The sequence below is a fragment of the Sebastes umbrosus genome, chromosome 19 (assembly GCF_015220745.1).
Source record: "Sebastes umbrosus isolate fSebUmb1 chromosome 19, fSebUmb1.pri, whole genome shotgun sequence".
NCBI classification, from domain to species: Eukaryota; Metazoa; Chordata; class Actinopteri; order Perciformes; family Sebastidae; genus Sebastes; species Sebastes umbrosus.
In genome coordinates, this window is record NC_051287.1 from 25,560,788 (window position 1) to 25,578,634 (window position 17,847).

General features: G+C 39.5%; 1 protein-coding gene across 5 annotated transcripts in view; it reads right to left on the minus strand.

Annotated features, from left to right (window-relative positions):
• Positions 1 to 9,740: 9,740 nt before the first annotated feature.
• The window catches only part of nrg1 (neuregulin 1), a 52,144-nt gene continuing 44,037 nt past the window's right edge, over positions 9,741 to 17,847 (minus strand). For 3 of the 5 annotated variants that reach the window (XM_037752078.1, XM_037752080.1, XM_037752079.1), the window contains one exon: positions 9,741 to 12,347. In XM_037752078.1, the coding sequence (XP_037608006.1) occupies positions 11,714 to 12,347 (634 nt within the window). In that variant the 3' untranslated portion in view covers positions 9,741 to 11,713. Of the gene's footprint in view, positions 12,348 to 17,200; positions 17,384 to 17,847 lie in introns of all 5 variants that reach the window. The other 2 variants (XM_037752082.1, XM_037752083.1) reach the window with 1 other exon arrangement.

Sequence of the window (17,847 nt, forward strand, 5' to 3'; positions counted from 1 at the left end):
ACTCCAATCCCTTTCATTGCCCTTTTACCTTACATATAATTAAGAATTTGACATACATAATTGAGAATTTGAGATGTCTCCAGTCCCTTGTGGTATATGATTTATAAAAGAACTCCAAAGAAAATATTTGTTTTAATACTTTGTTTTATATCCCCCTCATTCTTCATTGATCAAGACAGTTTGCAGCCCTGCCAGCTATGACAGTTAGAAAATTATTGCATTTTTGGGGGCTACTTTATCTCCTAACATTACAAAAGCATTGACCTATTCACACATGTGAGGGAATGCAGAAAACGTAATCGTAATCGAACGATAGTGTAGCTTATCACTAAAAACAAAACATATTGTAATCACCACTTAGTCTGTTGTCTCATATAGGGTCATATATTTTGACTTTGTTTGACAGCACACAGAGACTTAGAGGAAGTGTTGACACAACAACCAGTTCGCCATGTTGTTGCAATAACATCCTGTGAATTTCTCATGTCAGAGTCACTGCAACATCAGTGGCTTCATCATTTATATTCAAATCATGTATTTAAAAAAACAAAACATATATGATACATTGTTAGAAGTTGCAAGGTTGGTTATACTGTTCATAATTTGATATCCAAAAACAGATTTATCTTATCTATCACAAATGGTTTTGTACATGAAACACCCAACAGTCTTTACATGTGCAAATCAGTCAGCCTTCTGGCCGGCATGAGCATGACACCTGGTGGTGGCTCGATAGTATATATATATATACATACTGTATAGTATGTATGTATATATATACAGTATATATGTGTATATATTTGACCAGGAATATTTCAAACGAAGCATTGGAAGGACCCCTGATTTGTCTTTGTGTTCAACTCTTCGACTTAACTCCTGTGCTTGTTTTATGCATGTTAGTGCCCTAGATGATAGGGTGTACTATCCTAGACCTCTAACAATTTATCATTATTTATTTATGTTTATAATCTTTTTTTTATTATTCTTTTTTTTATTATGACTATTTTATTTAATTTGTTTATTTGTGTGTATTTATTTATTTATTTTTTGTACACTTGAATTTTGAGTGCCCCCTGGGTATTGTCATGGGTGGGGGGTGGGGGTTGGCGGGATATCTATCAGTCCAAACATGTTTGTGCAGTGGATTGTCAGAATTGTATTAACAAAATCCAGAAATAAACTCTGTTTAAAAATATACATATATATATAAATATACAAAATAATAGTTATTTTCTTCGTCTGACTTTTTTAAAAACGATTTACCTTTAATACAATTGAATCAGATCTGATAATAGCTTGACTTAGCAACTGAAAAATACACTTTCTCTTTCTGTTTTACTGATACATTTGGTTACATGTATACAACAAAAAGAATAAACCTCTGAAGACATTAAATGGGATTCCCTCATGAAGATTATGTTGCACAACACCTTCTAATAGACAGCTGCAGCCAAAAAACTTGTGTTCTGTTTAATGTAAAACAGAATCTTCTTTCTGTCATGTGAGAAAGTAATTATGTAATCACCCAGAGTGATTAAGTCATCAAACTAATGCTTATATCATCTGGAATGAGCATCTGTCTGTGTATATATCATCTGACATCTCAGTATGTCTTCCATCATTGAAATCAGCTGCTCTTACACTTCAAAAATATGAATTAATAGTAGGGCTGCCCCCTCTTAGTCGATAAATCGGTCGTTTTGGTCTTTACTGACTAAGATATTTTATTTAAATTTTTTATGACATACTATACTGTGACTTTGTTTATGACTTTTTATGACATATTATACCGTGACGTTTTTATGATTTTTTTATGACATACTGAGACTTTTATGAGTTTTTATTGTGGCAGCTGCCAATTCCCTGGTGCTTGCTGTTGTTTCCCTTTTCCCTGGTGTTTTTTTGGTTGAGTTGCTGAGTGATTAGAGGGTTATTCAGTTCACCTGTTGCGCAGGGTGTGGGGACTGGCTCTTAAATGATAGTTGAGAGCAGCTTGGTGCATTCCCCTCTTGGCCAATCAGGGTGTAACGACGCCCTTTCTGTAGGGCTTAAAAGAGGAGGGAAACTGCACACCCAGTGTCATTCTGATCTCTCCTTCACTCAATGCAACATGTGTTATCAGCTTTACCAGAAACTCTGGTCTGTTTTGGGCCCTTTTGGGATTCTGTGATCTTTGTGTTTTGTTTGTTGAGAGTGTTGACTCTCCTAGTTGGGGAAACAAGTTAAGTGCCAACCAATTGGGTTACCTGCACTGGGACGTTTAGGTACTATTTGTGCAACGATCTGGCTTGCCTTACAATAGCCTAACGCCTGCAGGCTGTATTTTTGTATTCTATTCATTTGTTGATTTTCAATGAAACCCTTTATACCCATTTCTTTTAGTGTATTTTATTTGGGAAAACTTTAAAGGAGGGTAAAAGGAAAAACACAAACCAATATTTCAGTTTCCTTAATTGTTTGTTAATATAGAGGCATTTGTTCATTATTGAAGAGGCATTTGTTCATTATTATTATTAAGAAGGCATTTTATTTTATATTATTATGTGGATGGGAACTGTTTTTCAGTCTTCTGACTCAGTACCGCCACATAATTGTTTTTTTTATTTGTTCATTAAAAAAAACCAATAAAAAATAAAAAAAAAAAAAACAATTCCTAAATGTATTTAATTTGTCATATAGAGTACAGTATGTTAGTATAAACTGTATGTACAGTATGTTTATCACCTCAATAGCATAATGATTCTAAATATTTCTTTTTTATATTAGAAATAATATAATAATCTTTCTTGTTTAAAATAATTCATAAATATGACAATGTACGACATTTTAAATACAATAAATATGGTGCAAATTATGATTTAGTGTTTCAGATTTTCATTTGACTCAAAGGCATTGCTGTAATTACTGTTAATTATTGCATATAATACTCATATGTATAGGTAAATCTCATATTACATGTTGATATAAATAAAATGGGGAACACTTTAGATTACGACCTGCAGCATACAGTGTAATTCTTCCAAATTGAATTCATATTAAATCCTGATTAATTGTATTGTTTTTGTACTGACTGTGTAGCAGTATAGTACATACTGATACATACATGTAGGTGTAAGTGAACAAGGTGTGACGCTAGGGAATACGGGGGTAACAATGTGGGAACTTAAACTGAATTTATACTACTGGATACCTATATTGTGTTATTACAGGGTACAGTACAGATGATTACAGTATGGAAGTATACAGACCTCCATCTAACTCTCACTATAAACTTGTCAATCATCAACGTCCTTATGACTCCTCCATCAAACACCAATCATAATCATTTGTTCTCAGATTTGAGCTCTAAGACACAAAACAACAGTTAATATTGTAGCAGAGATTTATTTTTTACATCGACAGTCGTCCTTTAGTAGCAGTTTAATATGATAAAGCATCAGTTCCACTCTGAGCTATTGAATATATATATATATATATAGGAGTGAATCTGAATCTCATATGAGTTACTTTTCTTTATATTGATGTTTCTTCCAATATCATACAAAAGGTGTGAACATTTTGCTTGTGTTTTTACAAAAAAAAAGAGCAAAAACGTGCTGGATTTAGAAATACAATCACAACTTGATAAAGTGATTAAATGTGTTTTTATTTAGCAGCAGATGTTCAGAAGAGTTTTTGTGGAGTCTTCAAAACAGCTCCAAGTGCTGCTGATGAAGGACTTTATCAGAAAATAGTCTGTTTAGCTCTGTGACTTGAGTTTAAAGGTCAGACATGAGAGGCACAAACTGTAGCTACTGGGACTGTAATGTATACTAGAATATTCTCCTGCACTTCTTATAACATGTCAACATGCAGCTTTCTCTCCCTGCTGAGGAACACTGTCAACTTTGATTTATTGTGTGAGATGTTAAAGAGGTTCTGTCAAAGACAGTTGTTGAATACTAATATGACAAAATACCTGCAGTCTCATCTTTACTACAATGATGAGTTCAATGTCCAGTGCAGTAACAGATATTAGTTCATCTTAAAATGTGGACAGAAAACCACAGAAACATGTTGAAGTTTTAAAAAATTAAAGTGTCCGTTAACACTAACGTTAGCTACGTTTCTTTGTTAATATCACAAAGTAAGCTAACTTATTTTAAAATTAGTTAACTCACAATACTTAAACATTGATGAAATAAATACACTTATTTTCTCTTTGAAAAGAAGAAAACTAGAATTACCGACTCACGATTGTCTGCCTCCCTCAATCTGTCAAGTTACAGTTTACATCCACGTCGGTCCAAAATGTCACTTCATAATTTTATCATTATAAACATCTGTGTGAAATTGTCATAATTAGCAGATTAATTCTTGAGTTATGGCCAAAAATGTGTTTTGTGAGGTCACAGTGACCTTTGACCTTTGACCACCAAACTCTAATCAGTTCATACTTGAGTCCACGTGGGTGTTTGTGCAACTTGTGTGCCGAGTTTATTTAGTTTAAAAAGTTTCCGTCATTTTAAATCAAGTTTAACTACATCATGATGACACTTAACCTTTTCAAAACCAAGTCAGTCAGAAAGAAAGCATTCACATCATCAGTTCAGTGTTCACTACATCATTCAGATAAACCACCTTTGTGGTAAAACAGAGGGAACGATGACATCTGCTGGCAGAAAGTAGCTCCAGCAGGAACAACAGAACATGAACGGTGGTGAGAACGACTGCTTCAACACAGATTTATGAGGGGAAGAAGCTCCACGGGCGACTTTATGTGTCTGTGTTCAGTCATGTAACGTGAAAACTGGCAGAGTCACACATGAAACTGGAATTTTCCTATATGTACATGATGAGTGAATATAAAATCTAGAGTACGCATGTTAATCAGTTCTCTTTGTTTATTTTACATCAAACATTATATAAAATATGAAGGTGCTGACTTTACACCAAAATCCAGACGGAAACTGAAGTGAAGCCTCAACTGAATTCAGATTTGATCTAATTCCTTCTGTTTGTTACAAGCAAATATTTATCTTCTATAATATGAGAAATGCCTGGTATTGGTTTTAATCATGGATGAATAAAGAGAACTGGATCCAGCGTCGGAGGCTCCCGTTCATTCCTCTGAGAGTGTCTCAGTGGAGCGTGAAGCCAAAATGGCTCAACTGCCGAGTGATGAAGTACCCGAATCATCCGGTGATCTTCCTCATCCATTGGGCCCATAGTGCAGGAGCAGTAGTGTTTCCTTTAACTCCTCCTCCCATCCCTCGCTCCTTTAACTCCTCCTCCCATAAAAATAGAGAAATCATAAGAAAATATATTAAAAAAAAAATTGAATAATACTGCACTGGGCCTCACCCGTGACACAACACATCAATCATATCTGACAACAACATACACAGAGACAGCCACAGCTGGCCACAAAAGACATAACTGATTCTCAATCATGGATACATAAAATTTAAATTGTAGAAAATACAGGGAGAGTATCCACAAATAAGTCATTTTATTTAACCTTAAATAAAAATGCAAAAAGTCATGAAATAATAATAATAATAAATTTAAAAAAAAAAAAAAAAAAAATACTCTCTGTTCCCCGGGTAGTATAACGGATTTTCTCTAAATTCATACAGGACATAATGTCTCTGCTCCAATGTGAGTGGGAAGGAGGGGCAGCATCTTTCCACTTCAGTAAGATAGCTCGTCGAGCTAATGAAGAGGTAAAAGCCAAGACGTTCAGTTTTGCTTTAGGCAAGTTTAAGGCTGGAGCGATGCCAAAAATGGCAATTTGATGGTGAAGGGTTTCAGAAAATAGTACCAAAGACTATGTCCAAAATTTGGTCAAAAGGGGACATGTCCAGTAACTGTGGAGGAGTGATGCAGGTGCACTTTTACACTTATCACATGTAGGGTCCACGTCAGTGTACATTAGGGCTAATTTTGTTTCAGATATGTGGATACGATGAACTACTTTGAATTGCAGGAGTGCATGTCGAGCGCACATGGAAGAGGAGTGAATCTGATTTAGGATTGAGTCCCATGTGTCATCAGTAAGAGTTGAGTCTAGGTCTCGCTCCCACGCAATTCGTACAGCTGCCATTGAGGGGCAGTGTAATTTTGGGATAAGGTTATAAAGGTTTGACATGATACTTTGTGATGTAGGGTTGAGAGAAAGAAATATACAAACAGGACTGACTGAGAAGGGGATTGTGAGGAAATTGAGATATTAAACGCTGTACATTATGCCTAACTTGTAAGAATCGAAAAGTGTGTGTTGGCCGATACCAAAGGTTTCTGTCAGTTGAGAAAAACAGGCAAAGTGATTATCAATAAAGATATCACCAAAACATTTCAAGCCTTTTTTGTGCCAGATCTGAAATGCACCATCCGCCATTGCAGGAGCAAATAGATTATTAGCTGCGATAGGGCTTCAAAGATTCCAAAATTGTTCCTAAATTGGGCCCAGATTCGTAGGGCATGCTTTACCACAGGGTTACTGCGGGGTATATTAGAAGTAAGTGGAAGTGCGGCGCCTAAAAGGGCAGGTAAAGAAACTGGGCCACTAGCACTGACCTCCATTGCTACCCAGGCACCCTGCACCCCATGAGGGTTCAAGGTGGAAATGCATCCATACATCAAACTACGAATATTTGCTGCCCAGTAATAGTATTGAAAATTGGGCAGAGCCATTCCCCCCACTTGCTTGGGTCTTTGAAGGACTGCTTTCTGTAGCCGAGGGTGTTTGCCATTCCAAATGTAAGATGTAATTAAAGTGTCAAGGGGCCTTAAAAAAGGATTTGGGGATGAGAATGGGGAGACACTGGAAAAGATGAATAAACTTCGGAAGCAGTGTCATTTTAATTGAATTTATTCGTCCAATAAGGGACAAAGACATAGGGGACCATTTATATCAAATTAGTTTTGCTTGAGCAAATAGACTAAGGAAATTTGATTTAAAGGGACTGTTTGTAACTTCTTACAAGTATAAATCATTACGGGTCGGTGTTCCATGTGCGCTCGTGTGTGGCTACGCTGTTCAGACTCTGTTCAGATGCAGGAAAAGCCAACACTAGGATCAGCATTGATTCATGGAGAGACCTTGGTCTGGTCAGCTAACATTACTGCCAAGCAGCTGAAATATAGAGTGATATTGTGCTTTTAGCTGACGTGTGTCGCCTCACTGTTTTGAGCGATGCTCGTTCATGTCTATGTAGAGCGAGCACAAGCACGAGCAACAAGACTTTCGTTGACTTAACGGCCACAGGCTTCGCTGTTAACAAGCAATTTCTGATTCTTACAAATAGTCCCTTTGAATAAGTTATTGAATTCCCTAGTGACATATATCCCAAGATAGCTAAAGCGTTCTTTCACCAACAAATCATAACAGAAATTTTCTCAAGACGCTTATGCCAACATATTTATGGCTTACAGATTTCTAGATGATATCTAGGGCATGTGGACCTACTCGAGAGATGATTTTGATGTATTTCTAAACACTCTGCACAACCACACTTCTATCAAACTTAAGTCTTCTGTGAGTCTGACATCTGTAGATTTTTTGAACACCATTCAAAGGGGAAAATTTCCAAAACACTCACACGCTGTATCCAGTGTTCTTTAAAGAGACAGACATTCATGCTCTTCTATGTAAAACTAGTCACCACCCTGAGCACACGTTTGCTGGGTTGGTTAAATCACAGTTGTTAAGATTTCACAGAATGTGCACTCTAACTGAAGATTTTAAGCATTCTACCAAAGAGTTGTTCTCAGCTTTGGTCACTAGGGGGTGACCAGGTCCTTCCTCAGAAAGGCCTACAAAACTTTCAACAAAACTAAACCCATAGTAGGGACTTCTCAGCTCCCATTTGTCCCATTTCTCCAGCAACAGTGAAACTTGTCAGAGTGATTAGAAATCATTTCTACAATTTTACTAAAGAAGCTGGATTATTATTACAGGACTATAGTATCATTGCAGCTTTCAGGAAAAATAAAAACCTACAGGAGTATTTAGTCAAAGCTAAGATAAAACCTTTAAACGACCCTAAACCCAGAGGTGGAAGGTGAAAGTCCTAAATCAAATTACTACCTTATTACATGTAAACCATGTGGTTTACAATATGTGGGGGAAACCGATAATTCTTTTCTTGTTAGATTTACTCAACATAGATATAACATATTGAATAAGAAAAAATATATATACCCCACTAGTTCAGCACTTCCTTATACATGGATGGAACTCAGTTCAGGCCACAGCCACAAAGTAATCCAAGATGGAGTTTATCTCAAAGAATGAAAGCTGAAAAAAGTTCAAAATGAGATACTGTACATCCTAAGGGTCTCAATAAGAGATAGGAGCTCCACAGTGTAATACCTCTGTTTGTAGTTATTTATTACATCTACTTTACCTGTTTTATTTGCTTTATAGCTAGATGTGTTTTACCTGTGATATGTTTTACCAGCCTCGTTTAGTCTTGTCAAGTATCTGTTTTAAAGCACTGACCAGGAGTGGCAACTGGGAATCTCGCTGTATTTAATACAATGACATGATAAAGCTTTCTATTCTATTCACAGTGATGGACAGTGATGGACAGTGCATCTAATTCTAATACAAACCCTCTTATTCCCTAACCCCTAACCCACCTTCCGTTCTCGAAAAAAACTAATTCAGTGTGGGGACTCACCATTCTTACCTGTAACTCCAGAACGCAAGGTCGTAGCGACTTGAAACCGACGTGCGTCCAATGGTTTTTCGGGGACGCTGAACACACATGTCTTGGTCCCGAGTTCGAGACCTTCCGTTCCCGATACATCAACTTCCATTCAAAAAGTGACGTATTTCCGGAACGGGACGTTGTAGAAACTCATAACCCAGACAGACTTCTTCAGCGCCACCCCAAAAAACCCAGTTAGAACTTGGTCCCGAGTCTCTACGACCTTCCATTTCTGAGATATCCAAATTCAGTAGGGTACTGAAAGGAGTTTTTACCCCCTTAACCCTAACTCTAACCCTGACCCTAACTGTAACCCTCTTCGGGACTACGATTTACACCTAACCCTAGCCCTGACGAACAATGCAGGGAGATCTCTGGGTTACGAACTCCCTTAACCGTTCCTGAGATATCCGAATTCAGTAAGGTACTGAAAGGAGTTTTTTATCCCCTTAACCCATCCCTTCCCTGGCCTTACCCACCTGCATCTCTTTCCCCCATCAGCCTCTCAGTTTACGTACCGGCCCTGTTCCATTCATTCCCTGCCATATATAGCTATAGATCTTTGAACTGTCTTTATGTGCCTTGATTGTCTGTTTTCGGGTCCATTTCCTGAGTTGTGACACTACGGAGCTCCTTTCAGAATTAAGACAAAACTGCATAATATCCAGCTTCTCATTTAGATTGCATTGAATGTTTGTAATTCAAGACTTTAAATTTGTACTTGTGTTAATATTTATTTTAATTGTTAAGTACTGGGTGGCTTTCTTTAAAAATGACATTATTATTGTACCTGATGTTGAAATGAAACCAAATTAAATTTTCACATATTTCTGTTTTACAAATATTCACATACAGTAAATGATGAAATGTGAAATACAATAAATTGTCTTACAGCCACACAAGTTTCATTTTCATTGTATTTCTTCAGTGGTAAGGCAGAGGAGTTGAAAGAAACATATTTAACCAGAAAGATGTTGACACTGTGAGGCACAAAACAGAACAGAACAGAACTGATATAATATTTAATAAGAAACAACAGCGCTGAAGGTTTTCATGGTGTATTTACATCATTTGAAGACACTCCTAGACCCAAAAGCAATGCATTGTGAGTTATGTTAAGCATACAAGTGACAAAATATGCAAGTAGTTGTTTTCTATTTAGTACCAATGACCATGTGACAGATGGCTAATATATATTTTACATCTTTAAATCATGTTTGTTAGAATATAAATGTATATACTAAAATCAGTAATTAATGCTTGTAATGATAATCAAATAAATAATAAATCATCTTAAAATAATAAATATAAAATACAGAAGTATGGCCACCATTAAAACAGTAATCATGGAGCAGCACATCTATGTCATCATACTTACTCATATGCTAGGCTAACTGCTGATGCTACATACATACATTTTAAGAAACTATGGTTGATTACAGAGCCCAATAATGGTTATCTTTATTTACTTTTCGTAAATCTGTTTATTCTAAAGTCTACAAGTGGTGACAGTCTCATGTTGGCAGACATTGTCAAAATTTCTTTTTTTAAATCACACATACATTGAGACTGCACATGTGAACACAAGCTGGGGTAAGAATAAGTCAAAAAATAAGTGCATACGTGTGTATACGTGTGTATGCATTTATTGTTTTGAAAATTGTAACAAGTTGAATTTGAAAAAAAAAAAAATGTCTATCATACCAGAGATATGACTGAACAAATAAAAGCAGTTAACCATATTTTTTTAGCTATTTCTTGAATCCCCAAACTGCATTAGGAACACACAAAGGACGAAATGAGCCATATATTCAGTCTTCCATTGATACACACTATGTAGATATTATTGCATTTAAAGATGCAATCAGTAATATCATATTGGTGATGGAGGACACACAAGTTATTGGAGTGTTCTCTTGAAGAAATAAAGCCATAGAGGTCTTCATGCTAGCAGTTATTTTTATTTGATGGCACCACCTTATCTGAGTCAGTTTGCACACTGTGAACATGTGGATACCTGCCAGCTTAGAAAGAAATGAAACTTTACTTTCAAAAAGATACATTCAAGCGTTATGAGAAACGTAGGATCCAGCATTGATCATGACTTTACTTTAAGTCAGGATATTTAGGCTTCTGATGTTTCAATGACCATTGTATCTGTTTTTTGTTTTTTTTTAATCTGTCCCTTGTCAGTCCTTAAACATTATGTAAGTGCAATACTCGACCAGTTCAGTACCCTTTAACATAGACATAGTACACTTGAATTATGCAGATCAATTATAGAATTTACTAAAATGAAAAATCCTTGGGGTTATGTTAAGCATATAAGTGCCAGTATTAGTAACACTACAGAGCCAGACTTTAGTGATTGCACCTTTATCTAACAGCTATAATATTCATTCACCAGCAGGATTCCAGATTAGATGGTGATGAATAAAACCAGTATGATTTGTAACATCAAATGCAAGGTAATGAGCTGATTCATTATTTATTCTTTCAAGTTCAGTACCAGGTCAAATGGCTGGAGAAGAAACCACATCAATTGCTCATTATTCCATCACAGCATTCAAGGACATAGCATGCACCTCGTATAAGTTTCATATCAAACTGTTGTGTCAGTGAGCACTTCCAACTGCAGGACGTTAAAAGCAGCCAGCTAGTTGTTTTTTGATTGTTAACTGGAAGATTAAGATGGTGAATATATGGCCCAGTATGCAATGCTGCACTTCCCTTTAAGCATACTAAACAGAAAGGCACCATTGATATTTTTCTGCACTGAAACATACCGTGAACTGTTGCTACATACTAGTGTATGGCACTTTACCTACAAGACATGAACACATTTGTACATTTTTTTTTTATATAAAAAGTCTTTATTTACTACATCACTAAAATAAAAGTTTCATTTATCTTTAAAAGTCTTTACACAGCAAACGATTTATAGAAAATAAAGGTTTAATAGTGACTATTCCTTTTTTTCCCTCAACATAAAGGATTCTCAGCCATTTCTTTTAACTTCACACAGCAACTGGATCTTGTTTGGTGGTGTAACTGGATGACTCGTATTGCAGGTCATCATTTGGTGGTGCTGGGTTAGTCCTGCTGCTGTCCATAGCCCTGAGCAACAGGGCTGTAGTGCTATCTGTAGTAAGGAAAGGTGTGTGTTCCCCATGAGACTCCTCTGTTTCACTCACTAGCATGCCGTCACCACTGGACTCCGCGTTATGCAGCACATGGCCATTGGTGACTCTTTTGGTGCTGAAGCTGTTGATGTTATTGTTTGTGTTAAATTGCTTCTCAGGTGATGCTGAGAACACATGGCTGTCAGCTGTGGTGGCGTGGTCACCGTGGTAACCATTCTCCATAGTATACAGCGGGCTAGGTGGTAAGCTGTGTGCCACATGGCCATGGTTGTAGTGGGCGGAGGTCCTCTTCTGTTCGTCTCGGCTCAAGGACTTGCGCGGCTGATGTGTGTTTGACAAAAGCAGGGGGCGCTCCTCCTCACCAGAGGGGCTTAAAGCCATAGAGGGGACAGAGGTTGCCAGGCTGGACAGTGGGGCCGACATCTCTGATGGAGGAGACCCTGGAGTTGCAGGCGAGACCAGGGACACTGGAGACAGCTGAGTCGGGGTTGTCATGGCAGGTACAAACCTACAACAGAAGTACAATAACAACAGAAACATGTTTTACACATTTACTTGAAAGATGTTCATGTCCAATGTTTATGTGACACATTTGAAATAAAAAAAAAGTCCACATCACTGTCTGAGTTATTGAACATAATAGTCTAATACACAACAAACTACAGCTTCAAATAAACTCAGAAAAAAAAGTTTGGAAATTTGTGTTTGGTGGATTATTTCTCTGTTGTTACAATGCTAATGGTCATTGTATTTTACATCGTTTAAAAGCCTGTTTATTTACCTTCACAATGATGTCCAACTTGTAAGGATCATGCATTTGTGGGATGAGCAGCACAGCTGATTATGTGGGTAGCGCCCAAGTAAAATTCGCCAAAATTCTCTGCCGATGCTAAACAGTGTATTCTCCCGCTATGCTGATTGTTGCACCGATGGAGTAACAGCTTTTGGTGGGGACAGTGTCATGGTGTGGGGGTGTGGAGAGAATGGAATGGCCTGCTAAGAGTCCAGACCTCAACCCAATTCAACACTCGTGGGATCAGCTTGGGCGTGCTGTACGTGTTAGAGTGACCAACACAACCACGCTGGCTGACCTGCAACGAATCCTGGTTGAGGAATGGAACGCCATCCCACAGCAACGTGTGACCAGGTTGGTGACCAGCATGAGGAGGAGGTGCCAGGCTGTTGTGGCTGCGTATGGATCTTCCACCGCTACTGAGGCTCCTGACGGTGGATTAAATGAATAAAGTGTAAAATTGCCAATATGTCTTGTTTGTTCCTTGTTACTGATAGAGAGTTCAATCATCCAATCCACCAAACAACTCAAAACAAGAGTCAATACCAACAGGAGAATACACTGTTTAGCATCGACAGAGAATTTTGGCAAATTTTACGTGGGCGCTACCCACATAATCAGCTGTGCTGCTCATCCTACAAATGCTAGATCCTTACAAGTTGGACATCATTGTGAAGGTAAATAAACAGGCTTTCCAACGATGTAAAATACAATGCCAATTAGCATTGTAACAACAGAGAAATAATCCACCAAACACAAATTCCCAAACTTTCTTTTACGAGTTTATATACTGTAGAGAGTTGAATTGCCGATGATACTGCAAAGAAAAAAAGAGTAAAGGCCAGATGGACAGATGCATGGATGGATTTACACGGCATTGCAGGGGCAAGGATAGAGAACAGTGATCACGGTCAGCAGAGGGAGTGCAGTGGAAATGGCTTTGCTAGATGTGTGTTACCGAAAACAAGACAATTACTGAGGCATTAAAAAAAATTGCTTCATGTTGTCTTCACAACAATCTCCACTGGCATCAGGAACACCATTCACAGTTCTTGTGGTCTCCACAAGGTACAGTACCTTCGTAGGATCCGTAGCCCGACATGTAGTTCCATTTTAAAGTGGTGAACAGACACCCGTACCATGTAGTATTACTGTAGAACACTCATAATTATAGAAGTAAAGAACAAAAGAAGAATTTGTCTACTTGCCCCCAAAAGACCTAAGGCAACAGAGATACGTTTTTTGTTTTGTCCTTTTGCAGACATATTCATTGTGGTCTTTCCAGGATGGCAGATGGTCTAGCATAACACCCGAGTACCTGCTTGATTTTTGCTTTATTGATAGCAACAGCAACGTTACGAGAGTCAGATGGTGAACCAAATACAACTTCTTTAGTTTTCTTTGTTCAGAAAGGGAATGCCTTTCCATTTTAGAGCATGTTGGAGACGGGCCACGATCCAGCCCCTGTCCGGTTTGAATTGTGGATATGGAGAGAGCTGGCTGTCCTTCGTAGGCTTGAGTTTGGAGAAGTGGAATGTAGGATGGTTGCACAAAGTTCGGGGGGGCAGGCTGCTCGCTAAACCAGCGATTAAAGAACAAAGCCCACCTGGCCTGTCGCTTGGCTGAATGGCTGCACTCCAGGTTTTTATGGTCGTTCCATACAATGAACGATTGTTTTGAATGTCCCGATTGCCGATATCGTAGTTCTTTTCTGCGGGACACAACTTGCGAGGAAAAAAAAGCACAGGGGTGGAGCTTCTGATCAGAGATGGACCTCTGGGAGAGGACAGACTCCACACCAGAATCAGAGGCATCTACTTCTACCACAAACAGGATGGATCAGGAAGACTGAGTATAGGAGCTGAGCCTTTTCAACTCTTCAACTGAACACCTTAAAACTCTTTAGAAACATGGAATTCACATTTTTCGGTCTTCACAAACAACATCAAGAACACGCACGACATGTCAGGTATGTTCTCCACAGGCTTCTGGAGAACTGGCATGCGCCGAGCTCTTGGAGAGCCCCCCCGCCATGGAGGTGAGCTGCTGATTATACTGAATGAAAAATACTGAGAGCTCAGGGAGGAGTTATGACACCGATGAGGCCGAGATACGTGCGCGATGGAGCGAAGTGGCTCTGCTGGGAGAATTGTCTGTGGTCTGATTGCAGTGGGAATGTCATGGCTTGAGGAGAAACACTTTCGGTAGAATCTTTGTCTGGATCAGAAGGACTGATCCGCAATTCAGGATCTATGGTGAGTTGTTTGAAGTTATCATCAAAGCTAGTGTTTGTCTGACTTCTAGATTCATACTTAGTGTGTGATTAAGCGCGTCAAGAAAGCCGAGACAAACGATACAGGATGGGTTGACCAGGTATAAGTGGGCTAGGTGATTAGAGGTCTGTTGAGGCGTGGCCCTCAGCCCTACGTTAACTACTTAACTTCATTTATTTGTAAGCAGTACTGGAGCATGATCGCTGATAGCAATAATGTGGATGTGTGAAAATAATATTTAAGTGACACTACCATTACAGAGGCCCAAGTCATTCATATAATGTTTGACCATATTTGAAAACTGCAAAAGCTGAGATCTGGCGGTATTATTTGATTTCTCCAGGCTGGGATTAATGACTGCATTAAAGATGCAATTGATAATCTTGGTTAACATTCAGCCACCAGATGTTGCATTCTTGTTATCATGTTCCATTGCATCTACTTCACAACAAATGGTTGCCAGTGGGGATGCACCGATACCACTTTTTTCAGACCGAGTACAAGTTCTTACATTTGGGTACTCGCCGATACCGAGTACTGATACGAGTACTTCTCTCTGCCAAAAGACCCTCGTTAACAGCCAGCTGGAGGGTGTGAGCGACACACGTTAGGCTGGGCAGTCCAGCATATGTGGCGGTGCGCCGCGACCAGCTCTAGGGCGGCTTGGAAAAGCTCAGGGCGAAGGTGGCTCGCGGCCACAGCTTAACAACGTTCCCTGCCCGGACCTCGCTGCACCGTGACGGGGCTCGCTGCTCCCGATGCGACTGTTGACCGGGGCGGACTGTCCTCAGTGCGCCCCAACCGCGTCGTGCCGCGCCCCACGTAAAAGGCACCAGAGGTTTGTGGCGATGTCAGAAACCCACCCGACCCGTCTTGAAACACGGACCAAGGAGTGTAATGCACGCGCGAGTCAGAGGGTGCAAGCAAAACCCTGTTGCGCAATGAAAGTGATGGCCGCCGTGCGCCGGCTGAGGTGGGATCCCGGCCCAGCGGGGTCGGGCGCACCACCGGCCCGTCTCGCCCGCACCGTCGGGGAGGTGGAGCGTGAGGACCCGAAAGATGGTGACGAGAGGTTAACGTCAAGCTGCCGTAAAGTTGTATAGGTGCCGTTGTATCGGAGCCTCGAGACTCGAATAAGAGTACATGAGCACAGCATCCCTAGTTGCCAGTTCGTTGCACAACCTGTATATGTAATGGTCGAGGGGACTGACTCAGACAGACGGTCACATGTCAAGTGATGAATCTTGCAACATGAAGATATAGGCCTACATTAGGGGATGCCTGTGTGTTTGTAGTGCGAAGCGCACACCCCCTCTCCCTTCCCCGCTTCCGTAGTTTCAGCTGAGATCAGCTGTTCTACCAGTGGGGGAGCATCGTAAAACACAATTCAGTCAAACTGGACTAATACAAAATCAAACTCACCAAAACCGTCTTGCTTAGTCTTTCCAACAATCATCAACTCTGGTTTGGTCGGCCACCCACTTCTAATTCCCCTCCGATGGGCATATTTGTTATACATTGTTTGGAGACCGTCGGGGCTCCTCATTCGCTCACCAGACGGGCGCCTGTCTGCACGAGCTGCCGGCGCTGTGGTGCCGGGGAGCCAGTCGGCAAAGTTTTACTTTTGGGGCATTACATGACCAGGCATTATCAATCGACCCAACGAGGACGGCTTCAACCATACTTGCTTTCCCCATTTGACATCCCGTCATGATATCAATGTTCACGCAGCACAGGTATCCAGCCAGAAAGCAGACGGTCCGCAAAGTATCAAGGGAGTAAAAAATCTTAATCCCATGTAATTTTATGTCTCATATGACATAAAAAATAGGAACATGAGAGTACATATATCAAGCAGCCCTGAGCTCATACATAAAATCGAGGTGCAAGTGCAAAATAAGAGAAATATCTTCCTGTCCTCCACAATTTTTTTAATCACCAGCCGCCTCTGCTGTACACATTACTTACTAAAACTTTGTCAAATTACCTAATTATTTATTAATTTATTCTTCATAACGTGTTGGCCCCAATACTGTAGCATTTCAGTGGACAGTATATTGTGAGCCAGAAAACAGTGGCATTGAATTACTAGATATTACATATCTAGTTTACATGTATCTGCTTTTAGATAGGGTGTTAAGGGTTATTTAGCAATTCAGTATAATAGGCTACTTTAATTCTAATTGGTGTACAGTATATGTGCCTCCTGAAAGTCTTTGTTGTCTAGATGTCATTTTCATGTACCTCTTGGTTTTTCTGTTTGTGACGCAAAGTTAAAATTTATCAACCAATTACCTTGTACTTTAAGGCAAGTCACCGGAGTTGGGTGTGGAACGAGCACTTAAGTCTCTGCTGCCACCAGTGGCATTCAGACGACCCCGACTGCCCTGTCTGGTACGTTGGCTATTCTCCGCCAATGACATCACCGAGACAGACTCAGTGTCAGACAGAACACTGTTGCTCCAGTCATTACTCCAGCTGCAGAGACAGGGAGGGGGTCGTTTAGATGGAGACAGGTTTCAGACAGGCTTCTAGACCATGACATAAATATATCGTGGGTCAAATTTGTGTAACCTGAGCCTTTCACCGTATTTCATTCAAGTTTGGTCACAGTCTGCATGAATTCAGTCTGATTTACTGATGCAGCAGTTCATTATATAATCAGCAACTGGAACTCCTTTCAAATTGCAAGTGTTTGAGTCAATCAGGACTGAGCCTGCCAAAATTTAAGAAAGTGGACCCAATAAAGATGTTTGATCCTGTTCTGGTTTCACTTGTCTTCATTTATGGATGAGACAGCATAGTTATCCTTTTATACTAATTCTAATAATGTTAAATTATGCAGTTAAAGGGACTGTTTGTAGGAATCAGAAATTGCTTGTTAACAGCGAAGCCTGTGGCCGTTAAGTCAACGAAAGTCTTGTTGCTCGTGCTTGTGCTCG